This window comes from Mesoplodon mirus (assembly GCF_964341445.2).
Source record: "Mesoplodon mirus genome assembly, chromosome: 3".
Classification (NCBI taxonomy): domain Eukaryota; kingdom Metazoa; phylum Chordata; class Mammalia; order Artiodactyla; family Ziphiidae; genus Mesoplodon; species Mesoplodon mirus.
This window is the reverse complement of record NC_138978.1, coordinates 33,421,773-33,442,409: the sequence shown is the minus strand read 5'-3', so window position 1 is coordinate 33,442,409 and position 20,637 is coordinate 33,421,773. Positions and strand designations below refer to the sequence as shown.

The following is a 20,637-nucleotide window of genomic DNA, read 5'->3' as shown; positions in this document are numbered from 1 at the left end:
GCTACCACTTCCCACTTTTTCCTTTTGATCCTTTGCTACCCTCTGCATTCCTTTGTCTTATACTGAGATTCTCCATATCTGTTTAGCTTTTTATTTTTATTTATTTTATTTATTTATTTATTTTGCGGTACGCGGGCCTCTCACCGCTGTGGCCTCTCCCGTTGCAGAGCCCAGGCTCCGGACGTGCAGGCTCAGCGGCCATGGCTCACGGGCCTAGCCGCTCTGCGGCATGTGGGATCCTCCCAGACTGGGGAACGAACCTGCGTCCCCTGGATCGGCAGGCGGACTCTCAACCACTGTGCCACCAGGGAAGCCCCTGTTTAGCTTTTTAAAAATTACCACCTAGTGCTTATTATCCATCAGGTACTATTCTAAGTACTTGAGATGTATTAACTCATTTAATCTTCCTAGTAATTCTATGAGGTAGGAACTGTTATTATCCCTATTTTACAGATGAGGAAATTGAGGCACAGAGAGGTTAAATATTTTGCCCAAGGTCATACACTAAGTAAACAGCAGAGCTGAGACTCCAACTTGGCACTCTAACTCCAGAGTCTGTTCTCTGAGCCAACTGCCTATATAATGTACTAACTGCCTCTCAAATGCCAAACAGAAGAGGCATTTGATTTAGTTTTTCTGCAAGGTTCTGCCTTTCAGATGGACCACCTTGGCCTGCCCATCCTTCCATCCATCCACACACCTTTTCATTCAACAAATATTTATCTAATACATCTGCTAGGTGCCCAACATTCTGCCAGCTGACAGTGGGAGCAAAACCAGTCACAATCCTTGCTCTCCCAGAGCTGGCAGACTTATGGAGCAGATAGATAACATGTCAACATACCAATCAATGTGTATTTACAAGTGGCGATAGGTATTCTGAAGGAAAAGGATGCAGCTCCATGAATCACAGCCTATAAGCCAGGGCTGCCAAACCAGGTCCCTGCATCCCATTTTCCAGCCCTGATCCAGACTCCTGGACCTCCATCAGATATAATTTCCTAAACCTAATCAGTTTTAGAGGCTTCCACCAGTTCTAATTCCCAAAATAGTGTCCAAGGCGTCCCCCCAACCTGCCACAGTTCCCTGGGGTGGACAGTGCCTTCAGGTGTGGCCAATTCTAGGTGTTCTCCCAGCACACTGAAGGCAAGTTTTTGCCTTTGCTGGCTCCACAAACCTCCCTGGTTATTCGATTAGAGATAGCATTGTTTTCCTTCATCTTGAACAGTAGTTGAAGGCTTTTTTGAGGGCGTGGATCTCCTTGAGAGACTGACAAAAACTAAGAACATTCTTTGAGAAAAAAAAAATGCCTCCCTGGATTTATAAGCTACCCAATACTCAAAAGTAGCCCCAAGTTTGCACCTCAGATTTGGAGGATGCTTTTTTTTTTCAATTTGAAAGCAGTCACTGTTTATTAACTGACCAGATTACAAAAATAATCATGGTAGATACCTTAGTTCATCCTTCTTATAAGTCTGTAGATCTGGTCTTCCCTGTTGCCAGCATCTCCACCTTCTACAAAATGGGTAGCCTTTTTCTTCATTCCACCTCGTGGAGAAGACAATTTGAAGGGCCACAGGAAGTTGTTTGCTTCTTTGAAACGTTTTCCAACAGTATAGATCTCATGAATCAGATCCTCCATGCAGATAATACTGTATTTGCCAAGAGATCGAGTAATCAACACGTTATCCGTCAGGGCAATTTGCTTCTTGTTGATTTTGCCATAACCACGCTTGTAGATCAATTCATTTACTGACTTCAGGTTTGGGTACCTCCATGCAATGTATGGTTCCACAACTCTCAGCATGTTAATTGAAGCCTTGTTGAGCTTCACAAAGGTGCCATTGAAAATCTGACGGAGGCGAAGAAGCTGCAACACATTTCGAACTTTTGGGCTCACACCATTGATACCTCTGATCCTGATGACAAATGCCAATTTGGGTTCCACGGGTACGTAGAAGTTGCCAGCTTTTCTTGCCATCCTAGCCATTCGAATTTCAGTTCTGTACATCTGCCGGTATTCCTTGTGATAGTGCTTAGCTTTTTCATAGATAAGCTTCCTCCTTGCCTTTCGAAGCATCTTCTGGGCAAATTTCTTTCTCAGGCGCTTGATCTTAAGCTCTGTGAAATTCTTTCGCTTTTTCTTAAGGGTTTCTGGCACAGCAGGAACCTCCTTTTTCTTTTCTTTTTTTTTTTTTTTAAATATTGGGGGTAGAAGTTTATTAATTAATTAATTTATTGTTGCTGTGTTGGGTCTTCGTTTCTGTGCGAGGGCTTTCTCTAGTTGCAGCGAGCAGGGGCCACTCTTCATCGCGGTGCGCGGGCCTCTCACTATCGCGGCCTCTCTTGTTGCTGAGCACAGGCTCCAGACGCGCAGGCTCAGTAGTTGTGGCTCATGGGCCCAGTTGCTCCACGGCATGTGGGATCTTCCCAGACCAGGGCTCGAACCCGTGTCCCCTGCATTAGCAGGCAGATTCTCAACCACTGTGCCACCAGGGAAGCCCAGGAACCTCCTTTTTCTTCTCCTCAGCACCTTCCATGGTTCCAGCTGGGAGAGAGCTGTTTTTTTTTTTTAATTTAATTTATTTATTTATGGCTGTGTTGGGTCTTCGTTTCTGTGCAAGGGCTTTCTCTAGTTGCAGCAAGTGGGGGCCACTCTTCATCGCAGTGCGCGGGCCTCTTACTGTTGTGGCCTCTCCCGCTGCGGAGCACAGGCTCCAGACACGTAGACTGAGTAATTGTGGCTCACAGGCCTAGTTGCTCCGTGGCATGTGGGATCTTCCCAGACCAGGGCTCGAACCCGTGTCCTCTGCACTGGCAGGCAGGTTCTCAACCACTGCGCCACCAGGGAAGCCCCTGGAGGATGCTTTTTAAGGCTAAGTGGATTATACTAGCTGAGAATACAGGTGCTACCCCAAGAAGTTCACTTCCTACTGAGATATAGATGCTTCATCTTCCTTACCCAGCAGAATTCACTTGTATCACTCCTTCATCTTGAGCAGTGATTGAAGCCTTTTTTGGCCATGGAGCTCTTTGAGAGATTGATAAAAGCTAAGGACCTCCTTTGAGAAAAATGCACATACTTAGAACAATTTGTACATGATTTCAAGGGGGTTGCAGTCTTCCTGTAGCTCATCCATGGGTCCCAGGTGAAGAGTTTCTAACCAGACTGATGCCCTTTCTTAGTTTTTGTGGCTTCTACCTCTTGACCCCTGAACACTTGGGCATTATTAATGGTCCAGCAGCTGGTCAATGTCTGGGGGATCCTATGGATTTCCCAGGACAGTCTCTAAGATACTGTTCAGGGTGCCAGGGACCAGTCCCAGAGATGGAGATGCTGCCTGGCGCTCCTCTACATTTCACTAGCTGAAGGTCCTAAGAACACAGGTTGTCAGCCTCATGGCTTCCAGCCATAACTGCCTACTTTCATGTACACCTGCTACTCTCTGTTAACTGGGCTGCTCAAGAGAGACACCCAAGACTCATCTCAGTAATTCCTGGCAAGGAAAACAAGTATGAGACACATGTACTACCCCTCCCGACCCAGTGCCTGTGATAGATGTTGCTAATCAATCAGAGCTTTCTTTCCCATTGGGCCCAGATATGATCTTATAATCCTTTTCAAAAAGTAATTTAGGTAGACACCACCAATCCATCAGAGATGGCATGTGGGATGAAATATTTTTGCCATCCTGAACACAGGGGAATATGGGCTGGGGACATCGGCTCAGCCCACCTCTTGCCGGTCTAGGATTTCAGATCCCATATCCCAGCTGGCCCAGAACTCCAGGCCTCTGGTCTTGGAGAATTGCAAGCCTGTACTCTGAGGGTGACCCCAGGTCCTCTTCTGTATGCCCCTATAATAATTCACCCATTCCTCAGCTAAAGTGTCTTCAGCATCTGTTGCCCTCCCACCCCCACCTCAGCCTTACTTTGGGGACCTTAACTGAGACCATTTTTACCTCTAGTCTAGAAATATAAAAAATAGGCCCTTCTTACAACTCTTGTGATCCATGCTTCATGCTTTTTCTAGCATACAATGCATCATATCACTTCCCTTTTTGAAATCCTTCAGTCCTTTAAAAGAGGAAATCCACAATTTTTTTTTTCTTTTTACCATAGCATATACAACAATTTACAGACTGGTCTCAACTTCTTTTCATTTCACTTCTCACCATTCCCCTGTGCTCTAACAAATTCTTAGCACACATCATTTTCTGATATTCTGGGCTTTTATGCACATACTGTCCTAGCTTATGCTGTTTCTTCTGTTTGGCATGCCTTGTCCACTCCCAATCCCAGCCCTTTTCTTGGCCTGGTGAGCTGTTATTCTTCTTTCAAGACCCTTAGCAAATGCTATCTGCTCTGTGAAACCCTCTCTGTCTCATTCTGGGATTATGATTCCACTGCTCCCTCCCCACTGAGCTCGCTGTGCATGTCTCTATCCTGGTAAATTTTGCTCTGTCTAGTAATTGCCTGTTTGCTTGTGGGACAGTGTCCAATGCCTCCCTGTATCTGAGAACCCAACCCAAGACAAGGCACAGAGTGGGGAACCTGTGGACATGCATTGCATGTAACTTGCAGTAGGTGACGACCCCCAGCCTTCTTTACCTGTCCCCTAAGGCAGCACACGCTCTATCATATCTTGCCAAAGGAAAACAGCTTTTGCCTTTTTTTTTTTTTTTTTTTTTTTTTTTTTGCTGTACGCGGGCCTCTCACTGCTGTGGCCTCTCCCGTTGCGGAGCACAGGCTCCGGACACACAGGCTCCGCAGCCATGGCTCGCGGGCCCAGCCGCTCCGCGGCATGTGGGATCTTCCGGGATCGGGGCACGAACCCGTGTCCCCTGCATCGGCAGGCGGACTCTCAACCACTGCGCCACCAGGGAAGCCCAGCTTTTGCCTTTTAAATGATGGCTTTCCTCCTCCTTGCAGAAAGGGCACCTCATTGAAATTCACCAGGAATGGGCAGTTTCTGACATGAGTCTCTTGGCTGGCCAGAGATAAACCTGCCAACACCCAGCACTTCTGGAAGCAGAAGAGTTTTTGTTCATGAGCTGAGAGCACACCTTTTCTCACTCCCTTAGACCCCTGGGACACTTCCTCTTTCTCCATTGGCCTCTCCCAGGCCCCCCTGGCTTCCCTTTGCTTGGTGTGTGATCCTGGAGTGTGAGGGGCCTGGGAACCTCCCACTGATAGTGGAAATGGGGGTGCATGAGAAACCTGCTTAAAGTGGTTGGGTGGGAGGCAGCTGAAGGCTTCAGCTTAGACAGAACTTGGTCAGTACAGGAGACTCTCATCTGTATCATTTGATGAACATAGATGATGGGGTCCTCAGTGTGACCAGGGTGGTCCATGGGTTCATGACAATATGGTGCCCTTGGAGATAACAATAAAAATAACATTACTAAAAGTAATATACCACCATATAGCTCCAACTGTGTGCTAGGCACTGCTCTAAATGCTTTTCATATATTAACTCCTTTAGGTCCTTAGCACAACACTTTGTAGTTGGTTTTATTATTGTCATCCCCATTTTTTTTTTTTTTTTTTTGCGGTATGCAGGCCTCTCATTGTTGTGGCCTCTCCCGTTGCGGAGCACAGGCTCTGGACGCGCAGGCCCAGCGGCCATGGCTCACGGGCCCAGCCGCTCTGTGGCACGTGGGATCTTCCCGGACCGGGGCACGAACCCGCGTCCCCTGCATTGGCAGGCAGACTCTCAACCACTGCGCCACCAGGGAAGCCCTGTCATCCCCATTTTACATATGAGAAAATGGAGGCCACAGAGAGATTACTGCATGCTTACTATTCTCTGGGTAAATGGGGACACTGAGGCTGACCCAGACATCACTGGAGAGAAGCCATGGATGAGATTGTATTATGAGTATAAGAAGAAGAGTGTTGGAAATCCCAAAGGCATTCTGGCAGTAACCTTGAGAAAGTTATTTCACATCTCCAAGCTTATCCTTTCTTATCTAAGCAGTAGGATAATTATGTCCTTTTGGAACATTCAACGTAAGAATTGGATGAACTCCTAAGTAAAATGTCTAGCACATTATAGGTAATCAATAAACCGTAGCTGTCATTATTAATTACCTAACTGCTCCCTCCTTTGTGTTGGTTCTGTTTCATAATCTTCCCTTCCAGAGCCTTATCAGACTGTTCTAATTATGTTTGCATATATCTGTCTTGTTGCTATACTCTAAGCCCCTCAGAAGGAGCAGTCAGCTCTTATCCACCTCTGGGCTCTCTGTCAGATGGGAGGTTTCCTATGAGGAAACTGAGGCTGTGAAAGGAAGCTGTTTGCTCATGTGGACAAGCTAGTAAGTGGAAGAGCCCAGGTTTCTCTCCAAGATGCTGTGCAGGCTACTTCCTGGTCCACAATCAGTGAGGTGCGTGGTGGAAGATCCCATTCCAGGGCCTGAGGTTGCCTGGGTGGGAAGCTGCAAGCAGGTCCCTGGGGCCTGCAAGAGAGGAAAATGGACAGGAGAGCCAAGGAGCCCTCCTGGGCCTGAGCCATCCAGACAGGGAGCGAGGTTCTCTAGGAGATGGATGAGACAGGGCTTGGTGAGTGATCAGATGTGAGGGTGAGCGAGAGGGAGGGGTCGAGTTTGACTCCCAGGTAGCCTTGGGTTAGAGGAGAGATACAAGAGTTTGTGGATAAGAGGGGAAGATCATGACTTAGAATCTGGAAATGCTCAGGGGGCAGACCTCATAGGACAGGCACCTAAGGATCTCTAGCCAGCACTTACTTGTGTCTACCACAACCTATGATCCTATGATGTGGTCGTGTACTGAGCTGACCAAAGTACAGCCCTGGAGTTGGATTATAAGACTTGAATCCTGGCTCTGCTGTAACTTGCTAGCTGTGTGACTTTGGCATGTTACTTAACCTCTCTGAGTCTCAGTTTCATTTTTTGTAAAAGGGGGATGATTAGAAATGACCTCCTAGCATGTTGTTGTGAAGGTCAAATGAGATTAAACAGGTCAATGATGGGACATAGTAAGAGCTCAATACATAATGACCGTTATTATTAGCTGCTTCTTATGCTGGAATGCTGCCTCCCCTTGTCTTGGCATTACCCCATCCCCCCATTTCAGTCTCTCCCGTGCCACCAGTACTGCATACCCAAGTTGTCCATCACAGGTGCTGTAAGCCTCTCCATATCTCAGACACCCTTGTCCCTTAAGCATCCCCTCTAGCCCTTTTGGGCAACGGGCAGAGAGTTGTGAGTTATTATATTCCTCCAATGATATGCCACTTGAGTTTTCACTGTACCTTCAGTGCCTTGACCCATAGGTATGGCTAATTGTGGGAATGTTGGACAGGGCGATAGGGTCAGGGCAGCTATTCTGGGGGCAAAGGAATCTTTCTGGTGCTGCTCCGACCAACACAGTTAGAAGCTGTCTACCATGCCTTCATGTATGGACATCTGTAATGAGTATAGAAATCAGACTGAGAGAATCTGGAACTTCTCACTTGGGATTAAGGAGGGAGGGACTAAATGCTTTTTTTGGTTGGGAGGTCTTTTTGTGAGGTCTGCAGTCTTCTGAATAGGACAAGGATGCGCTGGCATTATTACATCTCTCTCCCTCTCTCCTGCCCCCAGGTTCCAGAAGGCAGGGAGGTAGTGGACAACTGCCTGACATTTGGCACGTATTCAATAAATGGAAGGGAGGAAGGAGAAAGCCATTACCTGTGGATCAGGAAGCCCATGTTCTGGTCCCTACTTTAACCAGGTATGTTCTAGTGCTTTTACCTTACTGGACAAGCAACTTCCTTTCTCTGAGCCTCAGTTGCCTATGACACGGGGATGATAATACCTGACTCTTTTAACAGACTAAACATTTAGACCAGTATGTTCACTAGCTTGATGCAGAAATCGAAACCCAGACTGCAGAAAGGGCTTGCCCAAGGTCATGAAGCCAGAGTTTGGCTGCAAAACTAGGTCATGTGGTAGTGCTTAGGTAAGTGTTGCAAGAGTGTGAGGAATGGTGTTTGGATTGGTAAGGGAATGTGTTGGTTGGACCTGATTATTTGCTCAGGTTCTCAGAGCACTGAAAGGGAAGGAGAATCCCCCTCTGCGGAATCATTTACTGCAGCACTTTCAAAGCCAGTGGGGATTCCTGGAGGAGCCTGGAAGGCTCAGAGACGTTGACAGTGTGTATGTGTCTTGGGGTCACAAGCCCTGGTCACACACAGGATGCAGGCTGCCTTTGAAACTCTTCTCAGTGACTGCCTACAACTCAGGTCTCAACTCAGCTGCAGAACGAATGAATTGCTCTTCTCACCAACACAGAACACATTTGGGCCAAACTCCTCGCTCAGTTTTATGGGGCCAGTACATCTGCAGAATCACTTACCCGACACTCTGCAAACGGAATGCATTATTTCCGAAAACTTTCTTTTCCCTTTTCCCCAAAACTTTTATTCCCTGGCGGAAATGGTTTATCAACATCTTTAAGAAACCACTCAGATCTTCTTGGCAACCCCCCCCCCCCCGATACCGTAAAAGAGTGACAGTGCGAATGCAAATGAATTGAAGGGCATTAAAAAACCCTCTTGCTTCAGCAGCTGAAGTGGAGAAGGGCCGGATGATGGATAGCGATGGCTTTCTGCTGAGCGATTTTGCTCTTTTTATGGCTGCCAATGGCTGATGTATTTCATCTTTTGTTTCCTTTACTGCCGCTTAAGCAACCACCCTCAGGCTGGGGGTATGTCCCTGGGCACCCACTTCATCTCATCCCCTGGGGAGGGTTGCAGCCAGCTGTTTTGCACTTACTACCTGATTCAGGGAAGGCACGGGATGGCCCAGCTGGATGGGGCTCCTGGGGGAGTGCCTTTCCCATAATTGCTGAGCTCAGTGGAAAAGATCGCTGTGAAGAGGTGAAAATCCTCTCCACTCTCCTAGGGGGTACACACACCCCCTTCTAGCGCACTTGTGTTTATCAAGGCTTGTTGCATGCCAGGCACTGTGCCAAGCACAGTGAGGTTACCAAGAGGTGACGGACACAACCCTGCCTTCGATGATCCTACCATCATGTTGGGGAGGAAAGTCACGCCCAAAGGGCTATACACACATACTACATGCACACAGCGAAACCTTCCCACAGGCGTCCACACTTATCCGCGTGTACGAGGGCACATGCTCACACTCACCTACACACTAGTACAAACACACATGGAAACACAACCACCCATACAGGTGCAGGCTCTGTCCTGAGCACACCAGCCTAAGGCAGGACTCGGAGTCTGGCAGGGAGCCCCCAGCTGCTCCACCCCAAACCAGGGCGGGGAGCCCCAATCACAGCCATGCCTTCTTTCCCTGAGGGCCCCAGCCCAGCGCCAGGATGCATGGGACAAATCTACCCACGTGGCTCAGGGAAGAGAGGTGGGTCCTCTTTCCTGTGTCCCCAGGGCACGTTGTGGGGCCTCGTTATGGCCCGTTACACAGTCTAGGAGAACGTGGGCCTTCAGAGAGCGAGAGATTTCTATGGGAGGTAAGGGGAAACCATTCTGGAAAGACCCTCAGAGGTGACCTGGACCACCCATCCTTGAAAAGAATGAGGTGCCCATTGGACCCGGAGAGCAGGGACAGACTGGGGTTGCACGGATTACAGTGGGAGGAGGACGGGAGGGGTGCCTTGAGGGGCTGCTACACAGTGCCAGGGGTCTGTGGCTGGGGAGGGACTAATTCATTCTACAGACAGTCATTGAAAGCCTCCAGGTACCTGAGGCCCCAGGGACAGAGGCCCCCTCCTTCAAAGAGCCCACAGCCCTAAAGCTGGACTGAATGGAGGCTCAGGGCACAAGGAAGGCAGAGCTGAGAGTCGACTTTGCCCATGGAAACGGTTTTTACCTACCAAGTGCCCTCAGGTAAATTTCTTTACCTGCACTCTGGGTGTGCACACGCGTGTTTGCTGCGTGTTTCCCCATCAGCTCGTACACTCTGCATCAGCAGCATCTCAGCATCCTTTGACTTCCTCTGTCCTACAGCCCCACCCATCCCACAAGCACACAGTAGGTGCTCAGGGCAGATGTGAGGACACAGTACAGTGTATGGTTAGGTGTCTAACCTTTAGAATCAGCCAGACGGGCATGCAAATCCTACCCCTCAATGTGCTATCTTGAATTGGAGATTCAAGGTTCAATTCAAATTCAAGATTCAATCTTGACAAGGAGCTCGTTGGGAACACCCCTGACTGCTCTTCCAGTGGCCATTGCCACCCCCATGTCTCTGGGTTCTCTCTGCCCTTGTTCCCCTTGACCCTCTCTGAAGCTGGGAAAAGCTGGTGGTTCCCCCTCCTCAGGCTCTGTAACCCTCCCTCAGGTCCCCACAGGGTGATAGCACCTTGCCAGCTGCCCCCTACGTCCTCCACCTGCCGGTCCCCACAGCCTCTGGCCTCGTGGTCTCTCTCCGCTGCCTCTCCACAGCCTGCAGACCGCTGCTCAGAGGTTTTAGCTGCAGGGTCCGTTTCAAGATTCTCTTTTGTTGTGGAAAACGGAGGTAAAGGGGAAAGGAGAGAAGAAAAACAGCCCCAAACCTCCAACATTTAAGTAATAAATTGCTGAGAAAGAGGCAGAGTGGGGGAAGAGACAGGAGACCTGAGAGAGCCGGAGTGCAAGGGTAAGAAGTTTCAGGTTTGGAGGACGCGAGGCTCTGGGGAAAGGAGGAGAAAAGGGGAAAGGGATTTTTAAGTGTCTGCAGGGTTTGGACTGGATCCCTTTTACAGTGCTTCGAGAGATTCAAGTAAAGATTGGAATTCTTTTTTAATTGCTTGTGGCTGCCAGACTGTGTTGCTTTGAATGTGGAACCAAGGCAGGACCGGGCCACTTGGGGCAGAGGAATTCATTTGGATTGCATAAGAAATACTTTCCCCTCCCTTTCTTCACATTTTGTTTCTGAAGGTGGGATGGATGTGAAACTGATGCAAGTACATTGTTAGTAAATTAATGATGAAATTGAGGATTAATGGTGTCAGGGACAGTAGGAAACCTAACAGCATCTTGCTTGAAGGAAAAGAAACCCCCGCTCAAAGTTGCTCTGTCATAATGGGAACTCTGCTCTAAAGATGCTGATTGTCTCCTGGAGGGATGCAGAGAGTCCTCAGGACAGGACCAGAACCATCAGCTAGAGTTCCACCAGCATCTCTCTCTGTCTCTGCTTCTTGCTGCAGATTCCTGTCTCTGTCATTTTTTGTTCTCTGCAGACCAGCCTCTTTTGCCTCTCTGGTCCACATGGCAGAGAACTTGGCCCCTGCAGCTCTGGAGGTTACATGGAACAAAGCCAACACTTCAGAAGGAGCTGAAAGTCCCTCTGGTCCCACTCGAGGTTCTTGAAGAATGACTCCAGTTGGCCCTGGCAAGGTGAAGTCCCCCTCCACCTGCCAACACCAACTTGTGACTGGTTGGGTGGAAGGCACAGAATAATGGTTGCAGCCCACGTGGCTGCCAGGAGCCCCCAGTAGCCCAGTGGCTGGTGGCGAAGAGCAGTTCCTAGAGACGGAGTGGGCTGGGCTGACAATCCAGAAGCTATTCTCAGCAGATATCTCTCCTTTTGAGTGCTTAATTACTATACCAATCCAAGAGTGACTATAAAAATCTGATTTTCATGTGTTTATTGGCGATCTGTATATCTTCTTTGGAGAAATGTCTATTTAGGTCTTCTGCCCATTTTTGGATTGGGTTGTTTGTTTTTTTGTTATTGAGCTGCATGAGCTGCTTGTAAATTTTGGAGATTAATCCTTTGTCAGTTGCTTCATTTGCAAATATTTTCTCCCATTCTGAGGGTTGTCTTTTGGTCTTGTTTATGGTTTACTTTGCTGTGCAAAAGCTTTTAAGTTTTATTAGGTCCCATTTGTTTATTTTTGTTTTTATTTCCATTTCTCTAGGAGGTAGGTCAAAAAGGATCTTGCTGTGATTTATGTCATAGAGTGTTCTGCCTATGTTTTCCTCTAAGAGTTTGTTAGTGTCTGGCCTTACATTTAGGTCTTTAATCCATTTTGAGTTTATTTTTGTGTATGGTGTTAGGGAGTGTTCTAATTTCATACTTTTACATGTACCTGCCCAGTTTTCCCAGCACCACTTATTGAAGAGGCTGTCTTTTCTCCACTGTATATTCCTTCCTCCTTTATCAAAGATAAGGTGACCATATGTGCGTGGGTTTATCTATGTGCTTTCTATCCTGTTCCATTGATCTATATTTCTGTTTTTGTGCCAGTACCATACTGTCTTGATTACTGTAGCTTTGTAGAATGCTCAACATCATTAATCATTAGAGATGCAAATCAAAACTACAATGAGATATCATCTCACACCGGTCAGAATGGCCATCATCAAAAATCTAGAAACAATAAATGCTGGAGAGACTGTGGAGAAAAGGGAACACTCTTGCACTGTTGGTGGGAATGTAAATTGATACAGCCACTATGGAGAACAGTATGGAGGTTCCTTAAAAAACTACAAATAGAACTACCATATGACCCAGCAATCCCACTATTGGGCATATACCCTGAGAAAACCATAATTCAAAAAGAGTCATGTACCAAAATGTTCATTGCAGCTCTATTTACAATAGCCAGGACATGGAAGCAACCTAAGTGTCCATCAACAGATGAATGGATAAAGAAGATGTGGCACATATATAAATGGAATATTACTTAGCCATAAAAAGAAACGAAATTGAGTTATTTGTAGTGAGGTGGATGGACCTAGAGTCTGTCATACAGAGTGAAGTAAGTCAGAAAGAGAAAAACAAATACCGTATTGTAACACATATATATGGAATCTAAGAAAAAGGAAAAAAAAAAGGTCATGAAGAACCAAGGGGTAAGACCTACTAGAGCATGGACTTGAGGATTTGGGGAGGAGGAAGGGTAAGCTGTGACAAGGTGAGAGAGTGGCATGGACATATATACACTACCAAATGTAAAACAGATAGTGGGAAGCAGCCGCATAGCACAGGGAGATCAGCTAGGCGGTTTTTGACCACCTGGAGGGGTGGGATAGGGAGGATGGGAGGGAGGGAGACGCAAGAGGGAAGAGATATGGGAACATATGTATATGTAAAACTGATTCGCTTTGTTATAAAGCAGAAACTAACACACCATTGTAAAGCAATTATACTCTAATAAAGATGTCAAAAAAAAATTCTGATTTTCCCAGTACTTCAAGATAGAGCTAAGTCACCTGTGTCCCATTGGCTGCTCTAAAGGGGACCCAGGAGGAAGGAGGAGAACAGAGCAGCTGAGCCTGGGCAAACCCTGCTTCCTCCCACCCAGGAGGGATCAAAGCCTCGCACCCTTGGGCCACTTTGAGCCCTCTTCTCCGCCATGATGTTCTGGGCTTTGTTCTGGCAAATGGACCCCCACTGCACCCCTGTCGTGGGGACTGCTTGACCCCGAAGCTTATCTAGGGAGGCCTTTGTTCCTGTCCTCCCTGTCCAGTCTCGGTGCCTGGACACTGGCCCCGGGCCCCAGGGGCCCTGCTGATTCCCCCATCCCCTAGGTCTTTGCAGCCCTGATTCTGGCAGTGTGCCAGCTGCTGGCCTTGGAGGGTCATGGTGGTGCTGGCAGGCAGTGATTTCTTCGTGGGCAAACCTGAGCATGTGCTTCAGGCAGCCATGAGTGGGGGTTGGGGGTTCGGGGGCACAAAGGGCAAAACCTTCAGTGTCAATGAACCAGTCCAGAATTTTGCAACCTAAAAACATGGAAAGCGTATATTTTCATTTCAAAAAGCATAAGAATAGTTGTAACCTTTTTTTTTTTTTTTTTTTTTGCGGTACGCGGGCCTCTCACTGTTGTGGCCTCTCCCGCTGCGGAGCACAGGCTCCGGACGCGCAGGCCCAGCGGCCATGGCTCACGGGCCCAGCTGCTCCGCGGAACATGGGATCCTCCCGGATCGGGGCATGAACCCGTGTCCCCTGCATCGGCAGGCGGACCCTCAACCACTGCGCCACCAGGGAAGCCCCAATAGTTGTAACCTTTAATAAGCTTTCACTATTATTTCACAAATAGGTTTTATTCTATTCGTTTAGTTTATATCATCCCCTTAATCCTCACAACCATTTTACGAAGTATCCTGGTGTCATCACCTCCACTTCAAAGATGAGGAAACTGAGGCACAGAGAATTTAAGTAAGTTGCCCAGAGTCAGGCTTTAAACCCAAGCAGCCTGGCTACAGAGCCCACGACCCTAACCATCATGCCTTTGTAATTCCTGTAAATTTTGTGTCATTTCCAAAAATCAAAATTTATTTTGAATTTTATAGTGGGAGAGGGGAATGGTACCAAAATCTTCATTTTTTTAGGGCATCTAAAGATTTAATCCCACCTTGACCTTATTTGCTTTGATCTGTTAGTTTTGGTTAGGGGGCATCTATGGGTTCTGCCTCTTACTCCGCGCATTTAGAACTTTCCTGATAGGTTCTGGTACCAGGCACTGGCCAAGGCCCCACCCGCTTCTACCTGAGGCTGGGTTGGCCTCTGCTATTTGCCGAGTGGGCTGACAGCTCATGCTTCACTGAGACGGGCAGGCACCAGGCCTGCTGGGCCCAACAGGTGGGTGAGTGGTGGTGGACGCCTGGGGTCCGAGCCCTTCCATCCACCCCTGCCCTGCTGGAGAGACAGCCGGCCCTGGCTTGGAGGAGCACAGGCCCTCACACCCTGCGTCCGCTTCTTGCTGGCTCCGCTCCCTCTCAACAGCCTGGGGCTGGTGGCAGATGGCTCAGCCTCTCCATCTCAGAGCCCAGGAGGCGCCCGCACATCAAAAGCAGATCTGACTCCAGGCTTTGGCGGGACGTGGGGTGGGTATCTGCGGGAGGGGCACAAGCGCAGCCGTGACACGTTTGTTTATTAAACACCTCCAGAACCAGCGGCTCTGCCTGGCTTCCAAGTAGGGGAAGCTCAGAGGCCAGGAGGACAGGGGTGAGTCCTGGCTGCCCCAATCTGTCAGGACTTTCCTGGAAAGCCATCGCTGGCCTCAACTCCTCCTCTGAGCAATGGGGACAGCCGTCCCTGAGGAAGGGGGGAGGGTGAGAACTGTATCCAGTAGTAATAATAATGGTGATGAAGATGGTAATAATAGCTGAAGCTTATTGAATGCTGACCACGTACTGAACTCATGGGACTTTCCTGGCAGTCCAGTGGTTAAGATTTCGAGGTCCCGATGCAGGGGGCATGGGTTCGATCCCTGGTCGGGGAACTAAGATTCCCCATGCCATGCAGTGTGGTCAAAAAATAAAATAAAAAAAAATGGACTCTTAGTACTAAGCACTAGACGTGTTATCCACTCAACAAATATTTATTGAGCATCTGTACCATGTCAGGCACTGTTTGAGGTGTTTGGGATAATGTTACAACCAAACAACGTAGCGTTTAATATAGCCAGCACCATTCTAAGCCGTCTATGTATAATATATTATTTAATTTTCACAACAACCCTGAAGGTAAGTACTATTATCGCCATTTTGTCAAGATGTGAGCCACAGAGAGGTTGAATAATTTACGTGAGGTCACACAGCCAAATAGGTGGTAGAGCCAGGATGTGAATTCAGCAAATTTAGCTCTGGAGTTTTTTCTCTTAAACCTTGCAGTGAATCTGAATAAAGCTGCCCTCAAGGATCTGACAGCCAGTGTAGAAGATGTGCATTAAACAATTGAATACACACACACACACACACACACACACACCCACCCACCCATAAACATACAATGTATATATACATACATACACACACAATGTGTTTTCAGATTGTCATAAATTCTGTGAAGGAAATAAATGAATATACTAGGATAGATATTAACCCAGAGATCATTTTTGATATGTGGTCTGAACATTTAGTCCTCCCCAGAACGTTCTGGTGGGTCAGTTTGCTTTCCATTTTCCAGATGAGTGTGGCAAGGCTTAGAGAGATTAAACAGGGAGCTGCAGAGGGGCTAAAAAGGGACCCAATTACAAGGAACTGGCCTCTAATACCTGCCCTCTTGAGCTCTGCTCTGAGGCTCCCTGCACTATGTTTTGACCAGAAAGAAGGGCTTTTAGCTCATCATAGGGCTTGGGGTGGGTGGGGTCTTTTGGTCTCTCCTGGGGGATCTGACCTTGCTCTTTGTTCTGAGGCATCAAGGGGAAATTGTGCCCATCTATGACTTCCTGATTGTCAGCCTTCAGGGCCTGGTATGTGGTGTGTGTACTGTGTGCACATGCGTGACTGTACTCACTCATGTGTGATTGTGTGTAGACCTTCCTCCCTGCAGCCTTCTTCTCACACAGACCATCCTGACCTTTTATTAGGTGACTTCGTAATTGATTGAAATGTCCCAGGCGCTTTCCTCTTAACTCCAGGGTGATTATGACAATTATGATGATTATCAAGTAAAGAAGAGAGGGAGAGAGAAAGAGAGAGAGGGGGAGGGAGAGAGAAAGGAAGAGGGCTGGGGGCTGGGGGGCTGGGATTCACCGAGTGGTGCTGTCATTAAGCCACATTGTGTGAGATTGTTCGCCTTCAAAAGGCAGCTGTGAAAAGGAGAGTGTCTTTAAAAAAAAAGGCCCATTATGCAGGCAGTGCAGGGCGAACGGGTGCTGGCGGGAGGACTATGGGTTGTAATTAGGGCAGTGACAGCCGGAATTACATGGTGTCTGGCAGTGGTGCCACCTCTCCTGTGGGGGGAGGGATGGAGGAGGGGACAGGTAATGTCTGGGAGGTTCTGGACCCTTGCCAGGAGCTACTGGGTCCTTTGGTGAGCCAGGGCGACCTGGGATTGAACAGAAGGGACAGGGAGCCAGGGGCTGCCAGAGTTATTTATCTCTACAGCGGGGAGGGGCTGCTTATTTCAGGAAGTGTTTTATGATGGCTCATGCCCCTTCCAGGCTTTTCTCACATTCCCATCCCAACAGGGAGTTGGCAAAGGAAAGCCAATTGTGTGGAACAGAGGATGCGGATAAATAATTTCCCAGCCTCCTCCACTCAGGAGGTCCCTGGCTGTTGTACAAGGAGGGAGGGCTGCAGTGTCCCGATGGCCTGCACAGTCCCTGCGGGCAGGTGCTTATCTGCAGGGCTTGCTCCTGTCCCCATCCGAACCACCCAGTAGGATTAAACAGTGTCCGCAGGGCAGGTGGACATGCCTGATGCCCCAAATCCTTCCAACCTACAACACAACAGGGGTCCATGAGTCACTCCGTCTTCCCTCTTCTCCATTCCAGCGTGGGGCTCCCCTCCAGAGCATCCTCAGGCTGTGGCCCTCCAGCTTGCTTGCATACCCCCAGGCTAGGGAACTTACCCCTCCTTAGGGAGGCTCTGGAGCCTGACTGTCTGGGTTAAATCCTGCTGTTTATTACCAGTGTGACCTTGGGCAAGTTCTGTCACCTCTTTGTGCAGGTCTTCCCACCTGTAACATGAGGATAATAACCGTCCTTATGCTGCAGGATTAAATGAGATACTTGATATACAGGACTTAGCCCAGTGCCTGGCACACAGTGAGGCCTCCGTAAATGTTCTCTGGGGACAGCCCAGCCTGACTTTCCTGGAAGAGAGTCCTGCTCTTGTAGGAAGCAAGGATCTGGCAGTTTCTCTATTGATGCTGGCTCTGCATCCTAGGGCCACATGGTTGGTCCTTCCTTCTTTCCTTCCTGAGTGCCCATCGGGCTGCCAGGCATTGTGGTGGGCATGAGACGTGTGTGCAGAGTTGCAGGTGGAATTCCTGGCCCCCAAAGCCTGTGCTTCTCCAGGACCTGGTCACCTCCTCAGCACAGACATGCTGGTCCGTACATGCCCAGTAGGGAGGGGCCAGACTTGACCACACCCCCCCAGGTTGAGCGTGAATGTGGAGGCATGGGGTATTTGGGGTGGGAGGGGCAGTCAGGGCCCTAGGCCTGGGGCTTTGTCCTCCCCCTGGGGCAGCCAGGAGAGGGGTCTTCAGCACCACACCCCCCCAGGAGCTCAGGCGGCCATAGAGGGGCTGTTGACCGTGGAAGAGGCCCAAATGTCCCCACTCCTGGTTCAACGCTCCAATGCTAAGGACGTTCTGGCTCTGAGCACGCCTCAGCTGGTGGAGTTAGGGGTCACTGCTTCCCACCAGAGGGGACTTTTATGTTATTAGGACTTTTTTTGACTCTACGAAGCAAAGTCAGAACCTCTGTTTCCTGGAACTCCTTGCACTGTTGTTTAGATAAGTTTAAATGAGCTGTGATTAAGCTAATTTTGAGGTAATTAACTTGGGGAAGGAATCCTTCACTTCTTAAAATTCGAAGTGACTGTTCATTATAAGAGGGAGCCCTCACAAAGGAGCCACGCGGCTTTCAGGAGCCCCGCTTAATTAAAACATACGGAACTCAGCCACAGAGCAAGAGTTTACCATCATTAATGAAAAATGAATATTCTTTATCTAATTACACGGCATAATTAATTGCCGTCTCCAACCACAGAGACGGAGGGGGCAGGGAAAGCCATGGAAGGCACAGGCTCCTGTTCCCACAGACCCCAGCGAGGGTTCAAGCCTGACTCTAGGGTCCTCTGGAGGTCCCTTCAAAGCCCTGTGCCCAGGGAGACCCCAGCCCAGGGTGCAGAAGGGCCAGGCAGAGAGTGACTCCTCACAGCAGCGGGTGTCAGCACCTGCCGGATCGCAGCAGGTCTCTTTATTGGCAGTTTGAGCCCACGTTAGCCATCCAGGGTCCTAGATGTAGATTCAACAAATTTACTGAGTGCCTACTACGTGCTAGTTTGTGAATAAAACAGAGCTAAGCCCTGCCCTTAGGAAGCACCTAGGTTTGAATCCTGGTTCTGCTGTTTACTAGCTATGGGGATCTTGGGCAAGTTCCTTGACCTTCTGTGCCTCAGTTTTCTCATCTGTAAAGTGGGGTTAACAGCATTTATCTAATAGGGTTGCTATGATGATTAAATGAATTAATATTCATAGAGCACTTAGAGTAGTGCCTGGCAGATATATGTGCTCTGCAATAAGTATTTGCAATATAAGTAAATAAAAAGAAAACAAGTCAGGATGTAACATGACAACAGCACGGGAGGACTGGTTTTAGACTTGGTGTTCAGGTGGGAGCAGGGGAAGAGGACATGCTGCTTGGCTCTCTCCTTCTCCCCTTCTCCTTCCCCCACCCCCCAAGCCACAGCTTCACTGTGGCCACCAGGTCCCAGTGCATGTTCTGCTGTCTCTACCTTCCCCTCCATCTTCCTCCTGGGGACTTCCTAGTTCACCCTTCCTAGGGTTTGCCCTCTGACCACCCCCAGAACATTTTGCCCAGGCAGGGGTTTCTGTCAAGAGGCCAGCTCTCTACAGGTGAGGCGATCACAGAGGATACCTGAGAAGGTGTCTTGGAGATGGTCTCATCCAACCCATTTTACCAACGAGGAGACTGAGGCCCAGGAGACACTATGAGTTGGCTGACTGGGGGGCTGGAAACCAGGCTTTCTGACCAGCACCCTAGCCTCTCAGTCCCACCTGGAAGTCAGTCAGCGTCTGGGGTTAGAAAGATGAATAAGGCCCCACCCTCTTCTGGGTAGGTGGGTCCAATCTAGTCTGATTCTCTGCATCCCTTGGGACTGCCAGGCCCCACACCTGGCTCAGCTTTGGTTAATCCAGTTTTGGAAGGAGCAGTGGCAGTGCTTTTGCTGGTCACTATCAGCTGTGGGCACTGGCTCCAGGCCGCACCCATATCGCAGTCCAGGCAGAGCAGTGTGGGTAGCACAGGGAGGCCAGGCTGGCTGCCTTCTAACCTGCGCCCTGCTTGGTCCTCGCCCACCTCAGCTTCTCTGCAGTGACAGCAGTGGAGGCTCTCGGGGTAAGGCTGCTCCCTTCGGGGGACTCCATCCCCGGGCCTGCCAGGCCACCACCCTGGGGCTTTGCGCACGTGTCCCCAGACCTGGTAGGGAAAGTGCTTTTGGCATGGGAGCTGTGAGGGCAAAAGGAGGGCCAGGAGGCTTCCAGCTGAGCTAAGCGGATCACACTCCGGGTACAATTTTTATTTAATCTCTAAAATGTTTTGACATTGTCTTTGGAGAAGAGGGAGAAGTGGCTCTGGGGAGGGGCCAGGCAATGAGAGAGAAAAGAGAGTGTGTCAGGCGGGGACTTAGGGAGATAAAACAGATGATAGCTCCGGTAAGGAGGCCTATGGGAAAATGTTGTTGGCTGTTGGCTATCCCCAGGAATCCACTGCTCCAGAAGGATCATTTGGAATGCCCCCAGTATGAAAGTTCTGTGTTCTTTCCTTTCTAGGGGAGCCCAAGCTTTCCTAGGGGATGATTCTCTGGGACCAGGTCTCAGATGGGCCAGGAGGGGACAAGAGGAGTGAGTACACTAGTGACTGTTGTGCAGAAATGATGCCAGGAGGGGACATTTCCATGGCTCTGGGTTTTCCCTGTGAAAGCATCCTTCCTGGGGGCTGGGCATCTACCTGGGACAGCACTTTCACAGCCCAGTCTCTTCCCCAAAGCTGTGGCCACTTTCATGCCCCAGTTACTGCAGAAAATGCATGAATTTATTTCTGCAGAGCTAACCTGCAACAAAAGGCATTATATTGGCTGGAAAGAGAAACCTCTCTGGCAGGAGAGGTGGGCGTCACCGGTTCCTGGTCCCCGGAGACACCAGCCTATTCTGAACCGGCTGCAGCTAGAGACGAAGGCTTAAGCAG

At 49.0% G+C, this 20,637-nt stretch overlaps 1 protein-coding gene across 1 annotated transcript; it reads right to left on the bottom strand.

Annotated features, from left to right (window-relative positions):
* Positions 1–1,386: 1,386 nt before the first annotated feature.
* LOC309800111 (large ribosomal subunit protein uL30) lies at positions 1,387–2,198 on the bottom strand. Its single transcript, XM_082613955.1, has one exon. It carries the CDS (start codon positions 2,078–2,080, stop codon positions 1,454–1,456), a length of 627 nt encoding a protein of 208 aa, XP_082470081.1. The 5' UTR covers positions 2,081–2,198; the 3' UTR covers positions 1,387–1,453.
* Positions 2,199–20,637: the final 18,439 nt, after the last annotated feature.